An 18,647-nucleotide genomic window follows, 5' to 3' on the forward strand; every position below is an offset into this window, starting at 1 on the left:
TAAAGCCACATGCGAGGATGTGTATTTGTGTAATCAGGACACAATCAGAGGAGGAACATTGTTGGCCCTCTATGTTCCTCTGCTGAACTTTTTATGGAACTGAAGAATAAGATGAGGGGCTGTCATCAACTCTCTTCACGTGCCTCTCCACAAATGAAACGGAATTGAGACGCAAGTGCAGCCAGAAATGAAAGCAAAATGGGATAGACTCCCATTTATTTGAAAAGGAGTGTGCTTAAATGAGGGAAATGCACCCCTTAAAATCCAGAGTAAGTAAAGTAAATTAAGATTAATGTTGCATTGCGTAGGGCAGGTATAATCCTTTCACTGAGACAGCCCTACCTGCTGGTGACTGTTAGACAAAAGTTCACCTCTTATGTATAGTGAGTGACATGCTTTTTGAAGAGTCCCGCAGTTTGTTGGCTTTCACCAACACGTTGAGGGAAGCAGTGGAGTATAATAGCATTTGAAAGATAGTTTCCCCTAATGTTTTAGTGCCAGAGTTTGAAAGTGCAAGTTTTAGATCCTGCTGTACATATGCCTTTTTTCCATTTCAAAACCTGAAAATGCAAATAAATCAAAACATGTATACATTGACCCGACAATGGAGCAGTTTAAATCCCTACATCACTGTATATATTTTTCTGTCCTTATGTAGAAGACTAGTATTTGAAAATATTTGTGTAAATAAACGTTTTATTTATCAGGTAAATCTGTCTGATTCGTGTCTGTCATGATTACACAGACTTGGGCTGCTACAAATGCAACATCTGGATGTCTTGCCACAAATGCTCTAAATTAAGAGTTTAAGAAAGATGCACTGATGCTAAATGAACACTGAAAATATAAATATGGAAAAGAAATGTGTGTATCCCAAAGTGCAGCTTCAGTTTTGAAAGGTGTTGCCATCTCGAGTTCAGTGTGTACAACTCTGTCCTACAGCAACAATCGGATGTATGCCGTTTCTACTAGTGGTTAAAATCTACTACCTCATTCTGTGCAAAAACAAATCTTTGTGTCAGATGTTGCACAATATCAAGAATTTGAAGCCTGTTCACATGGATGGAACACAGTTGTTTTTCCTGCCATTAATTTTCCTTTTTCCATTCAAAAAGTCTACCATAAGGATGTGTCCGCTTTTAGGCCCAGTTGTGATAGAATATAACCCCCCCCACACACACACACACACACACTTCTGTTGTAGATGGTGGGAAAACAGTTACTTTGTAGTATGAAAGATTTATTCAGTAGGACAAGCTGTAAAATCTATGAAAGCAAAAGCCCAAAAAATTTGCCGTCCTCCACAAGACTTAATATCTTAAAGTTGATATTTTGAGATAAACAAGCAAACCTTTTGTTTGACAGTCACCTCTCATCCCCACTATCCCCTGCAGCTGGATAGTGTAGTGGTAAGACTAGACACCTTTGGAGTGAGAGTCGCAAGTTTGTTTTCCCCATCTGGTATCCAGTAAGGGTCCTGGCTAGAAAGAAATCCAATAAGCCCACAATGTTAAAAAAACAAAAAAACAAGCTCATGTCACCCAGTTAAATTCAAAGACATGTTACAAAGTCCTATATCATTCATGTTCAACCCTCATGAACTTAGGCACACACTAACTGTCGATTTTTATTTTGACTAAAGATTTCAGGTCAGCTGTTTGAGGTGATGTCTTCCTAAACAGTTCATTATCTTTTTGGTTCACCCCGATGTGCAAACCTGACAGTGCACTCTCTGGTATCGTGGGGAGGTATTTCTGCTGCTGATGAAGCCACAGCACTCCCGATGGTGGTAAAACCTGCAAAACAACAGTGGAGGCCTCACATTGCATCACTCGGGACTCTGTATTTGATCAGATGAATAGACTGCAGATCACACCTTTTCAAACGCAGCTCCTTGTCTATTTCCTCCAGAGTCTTCCCTTTTGTCTCTGGTAGCATGAAGTAGAAGAACACTGCAGCTGCCACAGCAGTCAGCCCATACACAAGAAACATCCCTGACAGTCCAATCATATCTGCAGAATTAAAACACACATTTCTTTTTGCTACCATGTTCAAAAAAATATTTACACTTGTGGGTCTTGATATGTTTTTAAAGATCCCCTCTCATACTAAAGCAATTATTTAAAAAGAACAATCTTTTATTTTAAAAATCCTAAATGTTCAATAACTATTTTGACATACACAGGCTGCCATTACTTTGTGTGTTGGGTTCTAGGTCAATGACATACAATTAGGTTACATACGTTTTTGAATAATGAAAATAAATGAAAAACAAATTTGCTTCTGTAAATCACAACAGTGGATTTTAAATCAAACAATCTTAACGGTTAAACTTTGAGCTTTCAAAAAAAATCTGCATTTATAGATTTTATATTTTGCATTTTTTGAGTTTATTCATTATCAAAAAAATATTAAACTATTTTGTGCAACACATTTAACTTCAAACTGGAGATCTTTTATTTTGGTATACTATTAACTTCATTTAAATTATCCTTCTGCACAGGAGATCCAGCTCATCACATTTCATGCTGAACTTTTAGAGTCAAGGTTGGGTTCATTTAAAGGTAGAAAAGCCAAATGGCTGCTCTCTGGGACTTCTAGTGTTAAAAGTCAACATTATAGCTATCTTACTTTTAAAAAAAGGAGGAAAAAAGTATAATTCTCCATATTTCACACTTTCAGACTTGTCTCCATTCAGTTATAAACAAGTGACTCTGAATTTTCACATAATTAACAGTTAACAAGCTTTCAAGCAGCTTTCAACTTTTATATGCCAGCATGACACCAATCACAAATTCCCATCTCAAGAAGCACAAATAATTGTAGTATTTGAGTATTATCCACAGCCAGAAGCAAAGGTTATAAAAACTGGAGGTGGGAATGAGAGAGTAACTCGCTTTACAATACTACCCATGATAACAGTGGTATCTTGATGCATGCTCAATCATCCAGGTAAGTAAATCCCAAAAGGTTGATTCTGTTCATCTGGACGTAGCGTTTTCAGTGGGAGAGACGTTTCATCACTCATCCAAGTGACTTCTTCAGTCTCAGCTGACTGCAGGGTTCGCCATTCTTATAAACAGTACCTTTGCACAATGACTGAAACCAGCACTACTGAATGAACAATGGGCTGTGAGGTCAGTTCCTTGATCATTAATATGCAAATTGTCATGACCATTGATCAACAACCACTGATCAGAGACTGATCATTGATCAAAAAGCACTGATCAGAGACTGATCATTGATCAAAAAGCACTGATCAATGGCCATGAGTCCCATTCACAGAGAGCTGGGGAATGGCTGCAATCACAGCATTGTAAGATGGCAAAAGATGTACCCTTAGGCCCCCTCCTTGATTCAGAGATAGTTAAAGGATGACCTCAACCTCAGCAACAGGACCACTCTCAGGAATTGACCAAGTGTCTTTGCTTTTGGAACTGTGTCTACAGACAGAAACATGGGTGTGCCATGGGTTCCTCAGTTTCACCCATTGTGGCCAACTTGTACATGGAAGAAGTGGAATTTATGCTACCCTGGAAGTCATTGGTTCAGGTATGTGGATAACACCTGGGTGAAAATGAAATCTCAGGGCGTACCACAAGATCACATTAACTTGGTGGACCAACACCTCAAATTCACCAGGGACGATATGAAAAGTGGCAGGTTAGCCTTCTTAGACTGTGGGATTTCCATCAGTAATGTGAGACATTTAAAAGTTGATGTGTATCGTAAACCTACGCATATGGATCAGTATTGAAGGGTTTGACTGTCATCATCCACTGGAGGATAAACTGGGTGTCATCAGGATGCTACAACACAGAGCAAACACCATCCCCACAGACAGAGCGGCCAGGGAAGCTAAAGAACGTCACATCAAGAAGGCCCTGAGTAAACGTGATTATCCTTGCTGGACATTTGTTAAACCTGGGAAGGCACCTAAAGAAAGCTCCAACCGATCCAGGAAAGAAGGACAACCACTGCCTCCTGTGTCAGGAGTGTTGGAACAGTTGAGATGCATTTTTTCTAAACACTGCGTCTCTGTGGCTTTTAAGCTAAGGACCATGGTCTTAGACTTGGAGATGCTAATTCTCATCCCAAGCCACTTCACATACAAGTTATAAACAGAACTGTTAACAAAGGACAGCCCTGACAGAGTCCAACTTCCACCAGTCTGACTTAGCGAGTCGAGCCATTTGTCAGGGCGGGATCACCACTGGTAGCTTAATGTTAGCAGTTAATGTTAATGTTAGCGTGTTGCTTTTTCAGACCCTTGGAGGCATTTAATGTGTTTGCAACAGTGGATCCTTGTCTTTTTGTACATTATATGTATATTCACCACATAATACAATGTAATTACACTTTATTGTATCCAGTACTTTTATTTTAGGGTACGCACTAAATTGGATACGATACAGAGAAGTTTAGCATTGCCCTTGTGCAAGGATGACACGCAAATTCGTGAAGCGTTCCACATTTTTGTGGGTGGCTGTAGCGCAGGAGGTAGAGCCGATCATCTACTGATTGGAAGGCTGGTGGTTCAATCCCTGGCTCCCCCTACTCTGCAAATATCCTTGTGCAAGATACTAACTCCAAGTTGCTCTCTGATGCATCAATCGGAGGGTGGGTGAATGTGGCATGTTGTATAGAGCGCTTTGACTGATATAAGAATCAGTCCATTTATCATGCATCATGAAATCAATAGATGTAATTAAAATAGATGTAAATGTAACATTTATTTTGGAAGCATTTTATTATTATAATTATTATGATTTTTTTATTCATTTATTTTTTTCTGGTAAACTAAAGGTTAGCTACTTTAAAACCTATAGTGCTATTGAAACTCCAAAACTCACCAATAACATTCAAAAAGGTGAAGGTGACCAGCAGATTTGCAGCCCAGTTGAAGCAGTTGGTGAATGCGAATGCTCTTCCTTTAACAGCAGCTGGAAATATTTCACTCAGGAGGAGCCATGTCACTGATCCAAAAAAAAGAAAAAAATAGTTATGATAACCCACAGGTAAAAATTGTATTGGAGGTAAAGCTATGCTTGACAAATACACAGAAATTATTTAAGCTTTAAATCTATAAAGTAAATAATATTGAGTAAATTTACACACTTGGTCCAAATCCAACAGAGTATGCACTGACAATACCCATCATACACAGGAGGATGATCCAGTTGATCACTTTGCCGTGGACTTTAGTAAAAGTTTCTGGAGTGGGTTCCAAAGAAATGTGGCCGATTTTATTGAACACTACATCTTTATCTTGTGTGGTGTTTTTAAAAAGAGAGTGGCTTCCAGAGTTATTGCCAACAGGTGAGTGATGTGCACGTGTTTCGTTAACGTCAATGTTTTGAGAATTACAAGGTCTCATAGCAGTCACCTGCGAATGTCCACTGAGGAGTCCGATGGTTATTAGGCACAGAGCCATGACAGAGCAGCCTCCGATGAGCAGAGGCCTTCTGCCCACTCTGTCTGAAAACGCCATGGATATCAGAGTAGCAATCACTTTGACCAACCCCAACCCAACTGATGCCAACACTGCTGAGGAGTCACTCTGAAATCCCACTGTGTGGAAGATGGTGGAGGCATAAAACAGTACGTTTGGCTGGCCTGTGAACTGCTGAAAGAGAACTAATCCCAGCCCGATGACAGTCCGAGTCCTCATATTGTCCTGGCGCTTGAACAGGTAGAAAGTGCTGTGTTGAACCTTCTTATTTCTCTTGCTAGACTGCACTTTTGAGTCATCTGCTTCTTGGGCTTCAGTGCTGTCATTTTGAAAGCACTGACTCTGGTTGAAAGAATCCTTACTACTGGAAGGGAGTAAGCAGATGGACATGAGCTGTACCAGTGTTGGTACCACAGCTAGACCAAACATCCACTTCCACCCTCTTTTATAGCCAGACAGGATATAGTTAATGGCATAAGCTGACAGGATGCCCACAGTAATCCCAGCCTCATACAGTGTTACCAGGAAACCTCTGCGGTCTGGACTTACTACCTCAGACACAAAGAGGCAGCAGGACATGGAGGATACAGACATGGCAAAGCCTATTGTGATCCTTCCTATAACCAGCGCTAAGAATGAGTTGATGAGCAGAACCAGGCTGGCTGTCAGGATCATGACATTGCTGATGAGGATGGAGTTCCTGGAGCCATGACGGTCAATTAAGCAGCCGCCAATGATCGAGGCCAGCAAGGCTCCTATCAGCAAGGAGCTGACCAGCGCCTCCTGCTGAATGCACGACAGCCTGAAATCAACCTTGAGCTGCAGTAAAGCACCCGATATGATGCCCAGCTCATAACCAAAGACAAGTCCGCCCAGAGTAGACACCACACTGGCCAATGGCGTGATAGGAGAACCTGTGAGGAAAGAAAAATTAAGATGGTTAATTTTTAAAGTATAAAAGAAAATGTATTGCCTCCCAAATAATCTCAGTTGTTAGGAAGAAAACTACTGAACGGTTATAAGATTTGCATCCATTCATTTTATGTTATTTGTGGTAAACTGAATTGGAAACATTCTTTTTCTTTGTGTTTGTTGGGTTAGCGTCTAGAAATAAAGATAGAACTTTAAACAGCTTGGTTTGGTGCATACTTAGATGATGTTATTTGGACAAAACCTTAAATCCTTCAGATGTCAGGAGTTAGTTTACAATTTACTAAACTCCTGACATCATCAGCAAGTAGTATTACAACTTCATCTTGGTGATCACGTTAGAACAACAGGTGCATTTTAGCATTAGAAAGTACCCTAATAAATGAGCCACATTGGTCACTGTGATCAACCTGTGGTTCTCTGATGTTGAGAATCTACTGATTGAAATGCAAATGAGGCAGAAAAAGATGAAGATGTAACCTGCTGGAGTTCAGTCCTCCCTTCATAGTCATTTAATTTTCACCTTTGCACCTTTGAGTAATTAAAGATGTTGTGCTGTTCAATAACCATGTTCTGAATGTAGATTCAGGGCTTCAGTGTGAAATGTGAGCTATCAGCAGCTAGAACAATCAAGCAAGCATTTGCACTGGCGGATCACATTCGTCAACACTAATGCATTTCACACAATATTTACACCAATTTACTTTATGTCACAGTAAAAATCAGCATTTTATTGTGGTAAACTGATTTACATAAAATTACTTACTCATTGCTTCTGTCCTGTTATGTGCACATTTAAGCCAGACCATGCAGCTCTAAATCCATCTTTCAGAAGACATTCACTGTAGAGTATATGGGAAACAATAAAAAGATCATCTCCATTTCGTGTACTGTCCTCCTGCTCTGGCACCAACAGGAAGCCCTGCTGACAGAAAATCAAAGGAAGCCCATCAGAGCCTGTTGCAGCACCGCTGCCATGACAACACTCTTGTTGATTACAATGATTTCATTAGGGAGTCCATGCAAAGAAGGTATAAAAAGAATGAAATAAAACATGTCTGTGTAGAAAGCAGTTAGCTCGTCAAAGTGTAATTCTGCTAAACATCCTGTCACCTGACAGTGACAAGGCAGTGGAGAATTTGATGTGTCGCTCTGAAATATCAAGAGGGAGAGGAACACCACTACTGTAGTTAAAAAGCACTTGTGTCTCTGCTGACTCTGGAAGACATTAATTATCACTGACAAGCTTCAGTATTCAGTAGCTGGAACACTGAACTGTCACCGAAACATCCAAACTTTCCTGACTGGTGGATGATCATTCAACAGTTCATTCACTGATCAATAACTTGGACAGTGCTCATAACTAACATACAAAAAACAACGATTCAACTTAACGCTTTAACTGAAACTTTGACGTATGTTGGCAGAGTCGTCTCTTTTTGTGCTAGTGTCAGTCCAGGGTGTATAAGAGCCTTCTATGAGAATAACCTAACTAGTTTAACAGAGTAACTTTTCATCACTTTTCTTAAAACAATTAATTTTTTTGTTAAACGTTTTTGTGTAAAAGATGGATTAATTCAATCTTTCAATTTATTAAATATTTAAAATCTGCAAGTAGAATGATTTCATAAGATACTTTACAAAATTTGCTGTGCTTTTTCGATAGTAAGGCAGTAAATACGGTATACAACTATTATATTTGTTTAAAATAATGAGAATAATAATAATGATGATAATAATAATAGCAATCCACCTGGAATTAAATACCATGTTTAGAAATCTGTAGCACGGCTGGGGTTCACAATTAAAACCATGACAGTAAAAAGTAAAATATTTCCTTATAAAACACTTCAATAACATTTTTACTTATAGTTACGTAAATGCCACCATATTTACGTAAAATTCAAAATTCCGTAAAAATTCCTCTTCACAACTCTCTTGCAGCCTATTTTAACGCTCCAGCTTCGTCTGTTGTGGAGAAATGTAGCTCCATTATTCATCCCTCCCACTGTATTTCAGCAGACACAGTGGGCACGCACACACACACACAGGGCAATCCGCTGTGAATTTATATATTTTTGGGTAGGACAGAGAAATGGACTCACCTCTGGCAGCAGGAAACAATACACAAAAATGCTCCTGGAAAACCTCTGGCCCTCCAGGAAGTTGGGGCTACGTGGCAGTAGTGTCGAATTGCAAAGAAGAATTTCTTGGCCAAGTTTTGACGCCAGAGGTCGTCAGCTATGGAAGTTTCCCGGGAAGGTAATCCAGGCAGAGGATCTGCAAGCACCGCCCACAGCCGGCCAGAGCAGAGAGAAGGACCAGTCCGCTCGCTTTGTCACACACACACACACACACACACACACACACACACACACACACACACACACACACACACACACACACACACACACACATTAATGACGAAAAAAACCCCAAACCCCGTTATGAAATCATTTAACGTGTCTGTGAAAGTGACGTGCTGAGTTTGGTAGTATGGTTAACTATTTATTTTATAAGTAGCATAAAGATCTGAAGTGTTAAAAAAATACTCGTACTGCATTTTGCGCGTATTATTAACTGTGATATAATTACTGGTCATATGTCAGTGCAGTAAACATAATATAATATCACATAATCTGCAGTGCTGACACTGAAGGTTTCTAGAATAATTGAAGCTGTAGAATATATTCTTACGTTTAAAAAAGAGATATGTAAGAAATCTATATACTGTATACACTGTAGGCTTGCCTTAATTAATTACACTATATTGTAGCTGAACAGAAATACTGTTTAACAACCTCTGTTTGTGTGTGCCTGCTATTTATTCTGGTTTGGTAAACTGGAAATGGTGAAATTCTGCTCTTACTTCATATAACCGATTTAATTTTCAATGAAAATGTTGCGCTGATGGTACCTTAGAAATATGTGTTTAATATGGAATTCATACTGGAGATAATGTATCTGAAGTTCAATAGCAGGACCACACCCCACAAATCCCCCTTCCAGTGGTATGTCTATAAACGCCGACTTCCTGCCACACAAAAGTTTATCATTGTTTTCATGCCCCTCTCCTCCTCTACTCCTATTTGCCATCCCCTTTTAAATTTATCAAGATCTGGCAGGTCAGGAAGGTGCCATTTGTCTTCAATTTGAACCTGCCAATGGATTTTTTTTTTTTTTTGGACAGAATGTACTATAGAATTATTTTTAAAATGGTTTTGTAGGGGTCTTCCAAAGTATATATATGAAGAAGACAATTTGATCTCAAATTTCTAGAAATGAGCTTCACCACCCTCCATGTTGAAACTACTGTGGGCAGCTATTTGTTTGTCTAAACAAATTTTAAAACCTGTAGTCACAGTGATATAAAAAACAATGACATAAAACTACCAGATAAGTTTTGAATATAAAAAAAGTTTTTTTTCCTTTGAAAATTCCACCAGTGTCTTTTCTTTTTCATAATCCTCTCAGAAATGTAGATTCAGGGATCTTTGAGTTACTTAAAGAAAAAAAAAGAAAAGAAAAGTGATACAACAAAGCCACAGGATTTACAAATTCTACTTTATCCTTAATTTGCTGAACAGTTTTTCCATCCTGACCCCATCTTGTATTTTGTCAGTAATGGCAAATAACTCGGAGTGGTTATCAGGTGCCAGGAGTAAAGCTGTTAAATAAAATCATCCTCACCAAGCAGAGGTGAGGATGATTGTGACAAAGCAATAAAAACAAAAAACCCCACACCCGCTCAGAACTGGGATTGAAGGGTTTAGGTAAGCAGCAGAAAATGGCTGATATGGATGTAACAGGTTGTTTCAATGCAAACTAAACTTAATGTTAATACTGTTATTACTGCTGGGTCTTTACATTATAAATGAAGTGCCTTTAGGCGACTGTTGTTATGATTTGACACTATATAAATGAATCGAATTGAATGAATACACTAACTGGCCACTTTATTGGGTACGCCACTTGGTCCTACTGTGTTGTACCGCCCTTTGCCCTCATAACTGCCTTCGTTTTCAAAGGCATTGTTTTTGCAAGGTGATGAAAACATTCTTTAGAGATTTTGGTCCATGTTGACATGCTGCCATCACACAGCTGCTGCAGATTTGTCAGCTCCATGATTTGAATCACTGCTCCACTACATTCAAAAGGTGGTCTATTGCATTAATAGTAACAATGAAGGCCTCTTTGTGTACAGTGAACCCGAGTCATGTTCAAGAAGCCGGTTTAGATGGCCTGAACTTTGTGAGTCATAAGTTATTTGTGTATATTTTGTGTATTATTTGTGTATATGTGTTCTACATCGAAAACCTTTCTCTGTATTTATGTGTAGGTATTTTTGTGGACGCTAGGTGGCAGACGTAAAAAAGAGCACGGAGGAAAACGGAGGGACCGCACAGCGTGGAGGAGGAAGTAAACATGGCGCGGGAGAACAACATGGCGGTCCCTGAGTTCCTCAGGGAAGCAGAGTTGTTGAAGCAAGGGGCAGAAGCCCGGGTATACCGGGCCGAGTTTCTGGGAACGCCAACCATAGTGAAGGAAAGGTTCCCTAAACGCTACAGACACCCAGCCTTAGACGAAAAGCTGACACACCGCAGGACCGTGCAGGAGGTCCGCGCCATATTACGGTGTCGGAGAGCAGGCAAGTCCTCCGCTGGTGGAGGTGATCAAATTAGCACCACCCGAAGGTGGTTTAAGAATATTTGTAGCCAACTAACCCACTGGATAGACTGTTGGCTTTGCTGGTCGTTAGTTTCTGAGTCAATGATTAAGCCAGATTGACTTTTCAGCTAAATTGCTTTTATTATCTGAACAACAGACGATATTCAGTCTGCAGAGACATACACAGCAGCAGTTCTACCTTGTTGGAAGCTTCAGATCTGTGAATATTTATACTTGCACGATGATTTAGTTTTCTGGTTTGTGACTAAATGATTAAGCAGCCATTAGTAGATTAACAACAAAGTGGAATGTGTTTATTCCTTTGCTCGTTTCATTCAAATGCAAGAAAGTGATCCCTACATTACTCATAGTTGGTATATGTTGTCTACAAACCCCTTCTTCTCCACAAGGGGGCACAATAGATGAGCAAATGCTTCCACAGATGTTTAGTCACAGCTTCTGCATAAACTCAACTTCATGAAAAATTACAAATTCAACCCTTCTCACATTTTATCTCTTATGTTTTGTTGTGCATTCTCAACTTCTGTGTTATCTTTGCCCCTTATTCAACATGGATCTGAACATTTTCTCTAAAATCTGCTCCGCCCACACTGAAACATCTTTTAGCCACACACAAACCTTAATCGATAATTGAATGGTATTGTAGTCACACAAAGTTTGTAAAATCAGGCTTTTTCTTCTTCACAGGAATATCTGCCCCTGTAGTCTACTTTGTGGACTATACCTGCCACTGTATCTTCCTGGAGGAAATTGTGGGTTCCTCAACTGTGCGTGACTATATTGCATCTGCTCAACAGTCTGACTCCTGCAAGGAGCTGAAGTTGCAGAGGCTAGCCGAGCGCGTGGGGCAGGTCCTGGCTAAAATGCACGATGAAGATGTCATCCATGGAGACCTGACCACCTCCAACATGCTGCTGAGACCCAGCCCAGAGGGAGGAGAATCCGACCTGGTCCTCATAGATTTTGGTCTGAGTTACATCTCTGCTCTGCCCGAGGATAAGGGTGTGGACTTGTATGTGCTGGAGAAAGCCTTCCTCAGTACCCACCCCAACACAGAGGAACTGTTTGAGAAGCTGCTGAAAAGCTACACGACGTCATCCAAGAAGTCATCAGCTGTCATTAAAAAGCTTGACGAGGTTCGGTTGAGGGGAAGGAAGAGGTCAATGGTGGGGTGAAGATACTCCCCATGTGTGTACAGGGGCAAACTTGTGGAATTTCATAACGCTGAAATTAAGACACTGTTGTGCACAGTCTGTAAATTAACATTATACAAAAATTGTAATTGAATATTACACTATTTTCTAATAAATGGTGCCTCAGATCTTGCAGTTTATGTGGTGATTTATATTAAAGCACCTAAGGTACTGCTCAGTACCCTCAAGCTCCCAGGTTTGAGGGTCAGGCTCCCAGGTAGAGGACCCGAGCTTGAAGGATAGACTGCCCGTAGGGGTGAAAGGGAATTGAGACGTGTATATATATATATAGATAGATATGTGTGTATATGTATATATATCAAGTAGTTTGTGCTCCATGAAAAATGGAACCGGTAAACTGAATTTATGAACACACACACAAGTGGATCAATTTAGTATTAGGAACTTTATAAAACTACTGCATTCCTTTTGAAATGAGCACTGATAGCTGAAGCAGTGATGCAGGATTTTAAAGACAGCAGAAATGAGTGTTTCCTCAATCATGGAGAAGGTTACTTAGGTTACTTGTAGAGAACAGTCAGCTATTCAAGTGACTTTAGTTCAGGTCAGTTTTAATTATATAGCAGCAAATTCCAACAACAGTTGCCTCAAGGTGCTTTATATTGTAAGGTAAAGACCCTACAGCAATACAGTGAACATGTTGGATACAGAACAAACTTTGGAATAGAAATTACCAGAAATTTTCACAAGTACCAACTTGTAATGGTTAGACCAAACCAGAACTTACTGGTGACGACATACATACAGGGTTTTGGGTTTAAATTTCATGGTTGGCTGGAGCCTTTGTGGATAGTGTTTGCAGATTCTCCTTGTGCCTCTTTGGTTTTCTTCTGCAGTTAAAATTCTGAGTCTGAATGGCACTAGAAGTCAGGTAGGCAGGTCAAAGTCCAAGAGGAGGTGCACTATGACTGATAAGCAGACACTTAAGGTGAATGTTTAGCCACCACAACCATGCTTAATAACACAGGATTTGTAACGCACCACGTGATCTTAAGTTAACTGTGTTTGAATTGTGCGAACACACCCAAGTAAAAACGAATGTGTCACATGTCGCTTTCATTTTTAATTTACAGTGACGGTAACATCTGAGACCCCATGGATCAGCAGCGTATTACAAACATGACGATTAAACTCATGGTTCTTGCTTTGTACTGTAAAGGTGAGTGTTTGTCAGTGTTCCAGCGTGTAAATGACAGCTCTGTCCTTTTCATTTTCATAGTCTATATGACTCCTTCCAGGTTCCTTGGCTGAGATCACCAGAGAGCTCAGTGTCTTAGTGGGCAATGAGGTAACGCTCAGCTGCATGTTCGACAGACCGCATAAGCTAGTGGAGTGGAGTGCTCTTAGTATTGAATGGAACATGGTGGACAAACACGCAAAGAAGAGCATGGTGTACACGCTGGAAGATGGAAGAGCTCATGTGTACAAAGAAGGCTCTGTGGTGAATGAAACGTGCCTGCGTCAGAGTGATGCGTCCCTGCAGCTTCATAATGTCACTGTAGGAGATGAAGGGCTGTACACCTGCAGAGTCATCAACCCTCTGATCTACACAGAGTCCACTGCTCTGAAAGTGCTCGGTACGCCTATATGGGCCAAGAAAGCCACAGTGTTTATCTAGCTTAATAATACAAAAAAGGAGAAACTTTAAAGTGAAGTTGCAGGTAATTTAAAATGTAACATTTCAGATGTCAGCGAGCTTCACCAAACAGATAAGCTGCAGGTTATTTTTTGTTTAAGACATCACGCTGTATGAAATTTATGCATGCATGAATTTATTTTCAAAGTTTAAACAAGGTGACCCTCTGGAACAGGCTGAACTATAAAAAGGTAGTATTCTCATAAGATTTACAGTAATGTATATATATATATATATATATATATATACACACACACATATATATGTGCACAAACAGTTGCCTGCAAACCTAAATTAACTGTCTCAAAGTTGTAAAAATTCCAGGGTGCAGCTTATCAGCAGCACGGTATGGAGATCTGTCAGTTGTGTTTGCTGCTGGCAGATCCCACTAGTGCTCTACAGAGCTTCCATGTTAAGCTTTGATAAATGAAAATAACAAACTTGGGCTGTACTGAATCCTGTACAGTGGTCATTCGTTACATAAGCGATGGATGGATGCAGCTAAAGTTGGTTTTGCATTTTGGCTTAGTTTTTGTTAAATAAATAATGGCGTAACATGCCATGTTAATCTGTGATTGTCTTTACTGGATATTTTTATTATTCCTATAAAACCTTAGCATTGAACGAGGGTGTGTTTTCTTTTTAAGAAAATTACCCAACTGCTCACTTAATTAATAATAAATGTGTTACTGAGGACTTTATGGTCTTCATAGCTTCAAGACCAAGATGCACAAAACAATTAGTGACATTATATCCATTTTTGTGCAAATTGTCGAATTCAAGCACAATCATTTTAAATAATTTTAATGATAACAATGTAATATCTGTTTCTGAACTGTACACCTTCAGCTCAGCCTTCAGTGTTGCTCCCAGAAAAGACAACAGTGAGAGAAGGACAGGAGAAAACCATACAGTGTGATGTAACAGGTTTCTACCCAGAGAAAGTGGCTGTGACGTGGCTGGTCCAAAATGGCACCCAGACCATCCATGCAGGGTTGGGCCAACTGTCCCGTGTCTGCAATGAGCTGGCTGTACACAATCCAGATGGCACCTACAGCATTCGTAGTGGCATCACGTTACACTCCTCAGTACTAAGGGGTGGAGAGATACATGTCATCTGCCAAGTTGAGCACCAGACCTACAATGGTCTGTACAACCGATCTGTAACACTGGCTGTTCAAGGTGGGATTTTATTTATTTATTCTTTGGATCTCTTGATTTCATATATACATAGTGGTATACTGTAGCGCAGGTAATCAGAACATTGATAGTTTGATCCCTGGCTGCTCCAGTCTGCATGGCAAAGTATCCTTGGGCAAGAACCAAAAGTTGCTTTCTGATGTGTCCATCAGCGTATGAGTGCGTGTGAATGTTAGACAGAAAGCACAAAAAAGCAAAGTACAAAGCAAAAGTGCCTGTAGTTCACTTGAGTTTTCCAGTAGAGAGGAAAAGCACTATATAAGAACCATTCCATTTAATATTTACTATGTTACTTTCATGTGCTTTTCCTTCAGCTCCATCAGAGCCGCTTCACAGTACAGCCACTGTGATAGCTGTTACAAGTGTAATAACTTTGCTACTGGTCACCTGTGTTACTGGAGGATCTTTATATCTCTACAGATATTTTTACAAAGGTATGTATCAACACAAGCACATTTTTTTGGTTAAATTTTGATAATTTTCTTTGCTTGGTCTTATTTGAATGCGATAATGTCAGATGTTCACATTAAAGATGTCTACAGATTTAACAAATTTGGCAACTATGTGTAAATTAAGGGAAAAACTACAGCTTAACACTACTCTGAATAGACCAAATTGGAGTTGACCTCATGGTTACATTCAGAGTTTTATTTGTGAAAAAAACAGAAAAGTTTCTTTTTTTCTTCCAAGAAAATGTAACTACCTCGTTAACAAGAATATTATAACATATTTTTATAAAACAACATATTTTTCATGCCATATTTTCCAGTTTCTAAATAAATGATCCAATAAACCCCACAAAAATTTTATTTAATATGTTAGAAATAAATCCCCATTTTAGTTAGTGCTGTTTGGCCAATATTGCTCTTCATCCATTGAAGACCGGACAAAGACATGCTGTGGATAAGCCTAGATCTATTACAGCGTAACTAAGGGATAAGCAGGATGCCAGAAAGGGACCACCTGCTTTGTCAAAAAGGAAAGTTTTAAGCCTAATCTTAAAAGTAGAGAGGGTGCTCTTTCCCAAATCCAAACTGGAAGCTGGTTTCACAGAAGAGAGGCCTGGAAGCCTCCTGTTCTACTCCTCCCATTCTACTTTTAAATACTTTAGGAACCACAAGTAAGCTCGCAGTCTGAAAGTGAATTACTTTATTGGGGTGATACAATACTATGAACCCTTTAAGATAAAACAGAGTCTGATTATTCAAGACCTTCTATGTGATGAAAAGGATTTTAAATTCAATTCTGTATTTAGGGAGCCTTTTTATCCCTTTATTACCATCCCTTTAAAGTTTTACCTAGATATCATAAAATTTGTTTGATTTTGAAAAAGTTTGATTTCATTAAAATGAAAAGAAAATGCTGCTATTTCTCTTCACAGTTCCATTTAATGTTTCGGAAATCAGTCAGCCCAACATCATATACGCTCAGGTACCCACAGAACTGAAGTGCACCATTCAGGGAGCCACAAGGTGGGAGCTCAAAGTGAAATGGTTTAAACTAAGAACCAGTCCAGACTCAGTGATTCAGTCAGAGTCAGGTTCTTCAGATTCCCTGCTGGAGACTGAGGATCTCAGCGAATGGGCTTGTCTGCAGTCAGATGGCAAAAATCACACATCTGTCCTGCCTGTATTTCTGACTGTTACTGAAGACCAAACCAAATACCAGTGTGTAGTGTGGTGCAAGGACAGGAGCTTCAGAAGGGAGACCACAGTCAAGGTTAAAGGTGAGTAGTTTTGGCTTTGGGAGCAGATTATCAGACAGGGCACTCTGAGAATTCAGCTCAGTGGGGAAATCCTCAGCCCAGTTTCATAAGAAAATATGTTCATGTGCACACAAACTGTTAAGTTTTTTGTGAGTGTGAGCATGGATTTGTAATTAAAGTTCTTTTAATAGGGAGGATATTTCATGACAGAAGCATGATTTTTTTTTTTCAGAGAGGTATCACACTGAGAAAAGAAAGCTTTAAAAGATGTGGCAACTATTCCTCCCAAACCACAATCTTTTTCTAATTATAAGTTTTTAATCCCTAACCTCAAACAAGCTGTTTGAAAATCTGTGCTGTGTATGACTTGAACTTGTCATACACAGCACAGTGGCAAAAGTTTTTAACTCCACCCCCAATTCCTCTTATCAGTAAAATGCAGCCTTTAAAAGTGGGAAATATTCAAACAATACGTGTAAATGGACATGAACTGGTACAGAAAAAAATTATACAATTTGTTTCCAGGAACAAATAACAATAGATTAAAGATTAAATATTACAACTATTTCGAGAAATGTCATGAGACTGTGTTGGAATCCCATAATGCCATGCATCCTAACTCTAAAGAGTTTAACTGGAGAAACACGTGACCCAATCCACGTGTACCAGTAAGTGCAGTAGGCATATTTAATCCTATTTATAGAAAAGAAGTAATGATTGTGTTGAAATTCTATTCATCTATATTACATTATATAATTAAGTTCTGTACCATAATTTATATATATTAAGTTATATACCAGACTAGGAGGCACAGTGGCTTGGTTCAAATGCACTGGCTGTGGCCTCTGTAGAGTTTGCATGTTCTCTATACATGTGCTGGGTTTTCTCCAGGTTCTCTGGCTTCTTCCCACAGTCCCACATGTCCCCAAAGACATGCAGTTAGTGGGGTTAGTTGGTGAATCTAAACTGCCCATAGGCGTGAATGTGAGTCTAAATGTTTGTCTGTCTCTCTGTGTTAGCCAGAGACAAATGAAATGAAATAGGAAGTTCGCCAGATTTTGGGAAAATAAACACATGATCCTATTTTAAGTGGTGTCTACATATAAGGCGACATAATCGCACCAAACATCTTTGATTCATATATCCGATGACATCATTCCAAAAGTCCTCATCTTTGGCTTTTACTTCCCATGAGGTTAATGAAAGATTCAATGATAAAATTTATGCTAGATCCCCTTCTTGTTGCAACCCCAAAGGGGATTTGTAAGAAGGCACTAAATGTTTGAGTTACTGGAAACTTCTGGGTTTTTTTTGTTTGTTTTTGTTGTATTTAAATCAAACAATCTCATTTGGGGCTGCATGGCTTGCCAATCCTGAAAAAAACTACTTTCATTGTTATTTAACGACAATCATTTACAGTTTGGTCCAGATATATTAGAACACTAACACAAGTTTTGTTTTTTTACCTGTTTACTGTAGTTTGACAATGGACATTGAACATTATGTGTATCTCCAAAAGTTGATTCTGTTCATCTGGACGTAGCGTTTTGTGGGAGAAACGTTAAGATTAAGGAACTGACCTCCCAGCCCATTGTTCCTTCAGTGGGATGGTTTCAGTCATTATGCAAATGTACTGTTTATAAGATTGGGGAAACCTGCAGTCAGCTGAGACTGAAGAAGTCACCTGGATGAGTGACGAAACGTTTCTCCCACAAAACGCTACGTCCAGATGAACAGAATCAACTTTTGGAGATTTACTTACCTGGATGATTGGGCATGCATCGAAACATTATGTGTGGACTCTCAGCTTGAAAAGTAATT

At 39.4% G+C, this 18,647-nt stretch overlaps 2 protein-coding genes and 1 non-coding gene across 4 annotated transcripts; 2 read left to right on the forward strand and 1 right to left on the reverse strand.

Annotated features, from left to right (window-relative positions):
* Positions 1-1,265: 1,265 nt before the first annotated feature.
* On the reverse strand, positions 1,266-8,589 carry slc2a10 (solute carrier family 2 member 10). 2 transcript variants are annotated; one of them, XM_063474891.1, is made up of 6 exons: positions 8,488-8,589; positions 7,149-7,304; positions 5,119-6,366; positions 4,854-4,976; positions 1,877-2,012; positions 1,266-1,796 (listed from the first exon to the last, which is right to left on the reverse strand). In XM_063474891.1, the coding sequence occupies exons 2-6, from the start codon at positions 7,189-7,191 to the stop codon at positions 1,700-1,702; spliced, it is 1,647 nt and encodes a 548-aa protein (XP_063330961.1). In that variant the 5' UTR covers positions 7,192-7,304; positions 8,488-8,589; the 3' UTR covers positions 1,266-1,699. The 2 variants fall into 2 exon arrangements, with proteins under 2 accessions (XP_063330961.1, XP_063330960.1); XM_063474890.1 differs by having other exon boundaries at positions 7,149-7,307; positions 8,488-8,552.
* On the forward strand, positions 4,375-4,478 carry LOC134628278 (U6 spliceosomal RNA). Its single transcript, XR_010093973.1, has one exon. It is a non-coding gene; the product is annotated as a U6 spliceosomal RNA (small nuclear RNA).
* Positions 8,590-10,784: 2,195 nt separating the features above from the next.
* tp53rk (TP53 regulating kinase) lies at positions 10,785-12,384 on the forward strand. Its single transcript, XM_063473243.1, has 2 exons — positions 10,785-11,030; positions 11,759-12,384. Exons 1-2 carry the CDS (start codon positions 10,808-10,810, stop codon positions 12,244-12,246), a joined length of 711 nt encoding a protein of 236 aa, XP_063329313.1. The 5' UTR covers positions 10,785-10,807; the 3' UTR covers positions 12,247-12,384.
* The last annotated feature ends 6,263 nt before the right edge of the window (positions 12,385-18,647 follow it).

Source organism: Pelmatolapia mariae, linkage group LG5 (genome assembly GCF_036321145.2).
Source record: "Pelmatolapia mariae isolate MD_Pm_ZW linkage group LG5, Pm_UMD_F_2, whole genome shotgun sequence".
Taxonomy (NCBI): domain Eukaryota; kingdom Metazoa; phylum Chordata; class Actinopteri; order Cichliformes; family Cichlidae; genus Pelmatolapia; species Pelmatolapia mariae.

Bases quoted from the DNA above. Each gene is read 5' to 3' on its own strand.
- slc2a10 (XM_063474891.1), bottom strand. From the start codon at position 7,191: ATGGTCTGGCTTAAATGTGCACATAACAGGACAGAAGCAATGA. The intron at 6,367-7,148 runs GTAAGTAATTTT...CTTTCCTCACAG, and splicing joins TAACAGGACAGAAGCAATGA to GTTCTCCTATCACGCCATTG. The intron at 4,977-5,118 runs GTGTGTAAATTT...TTTTTGGATCAG, and splicing joins CTCTGTTGGATTTGGACCAA to TGACATGGCTCCTCCTGAGT.
- tp53rk (XM_063473243.1), top strand. From the start codon at position 10,808: ATGGCGCGGGAGAACAACATGGCGGTCCCTGAGTTCCTCAGGGAAGCA. The intron at 11,031-11,758 runs GCAAGTCCTCCG...TCTTCTTCACAG, and splicing joins ATTACGGTGTCGGAGAGCAG to GAATATCTGCCCCTGTAGTC.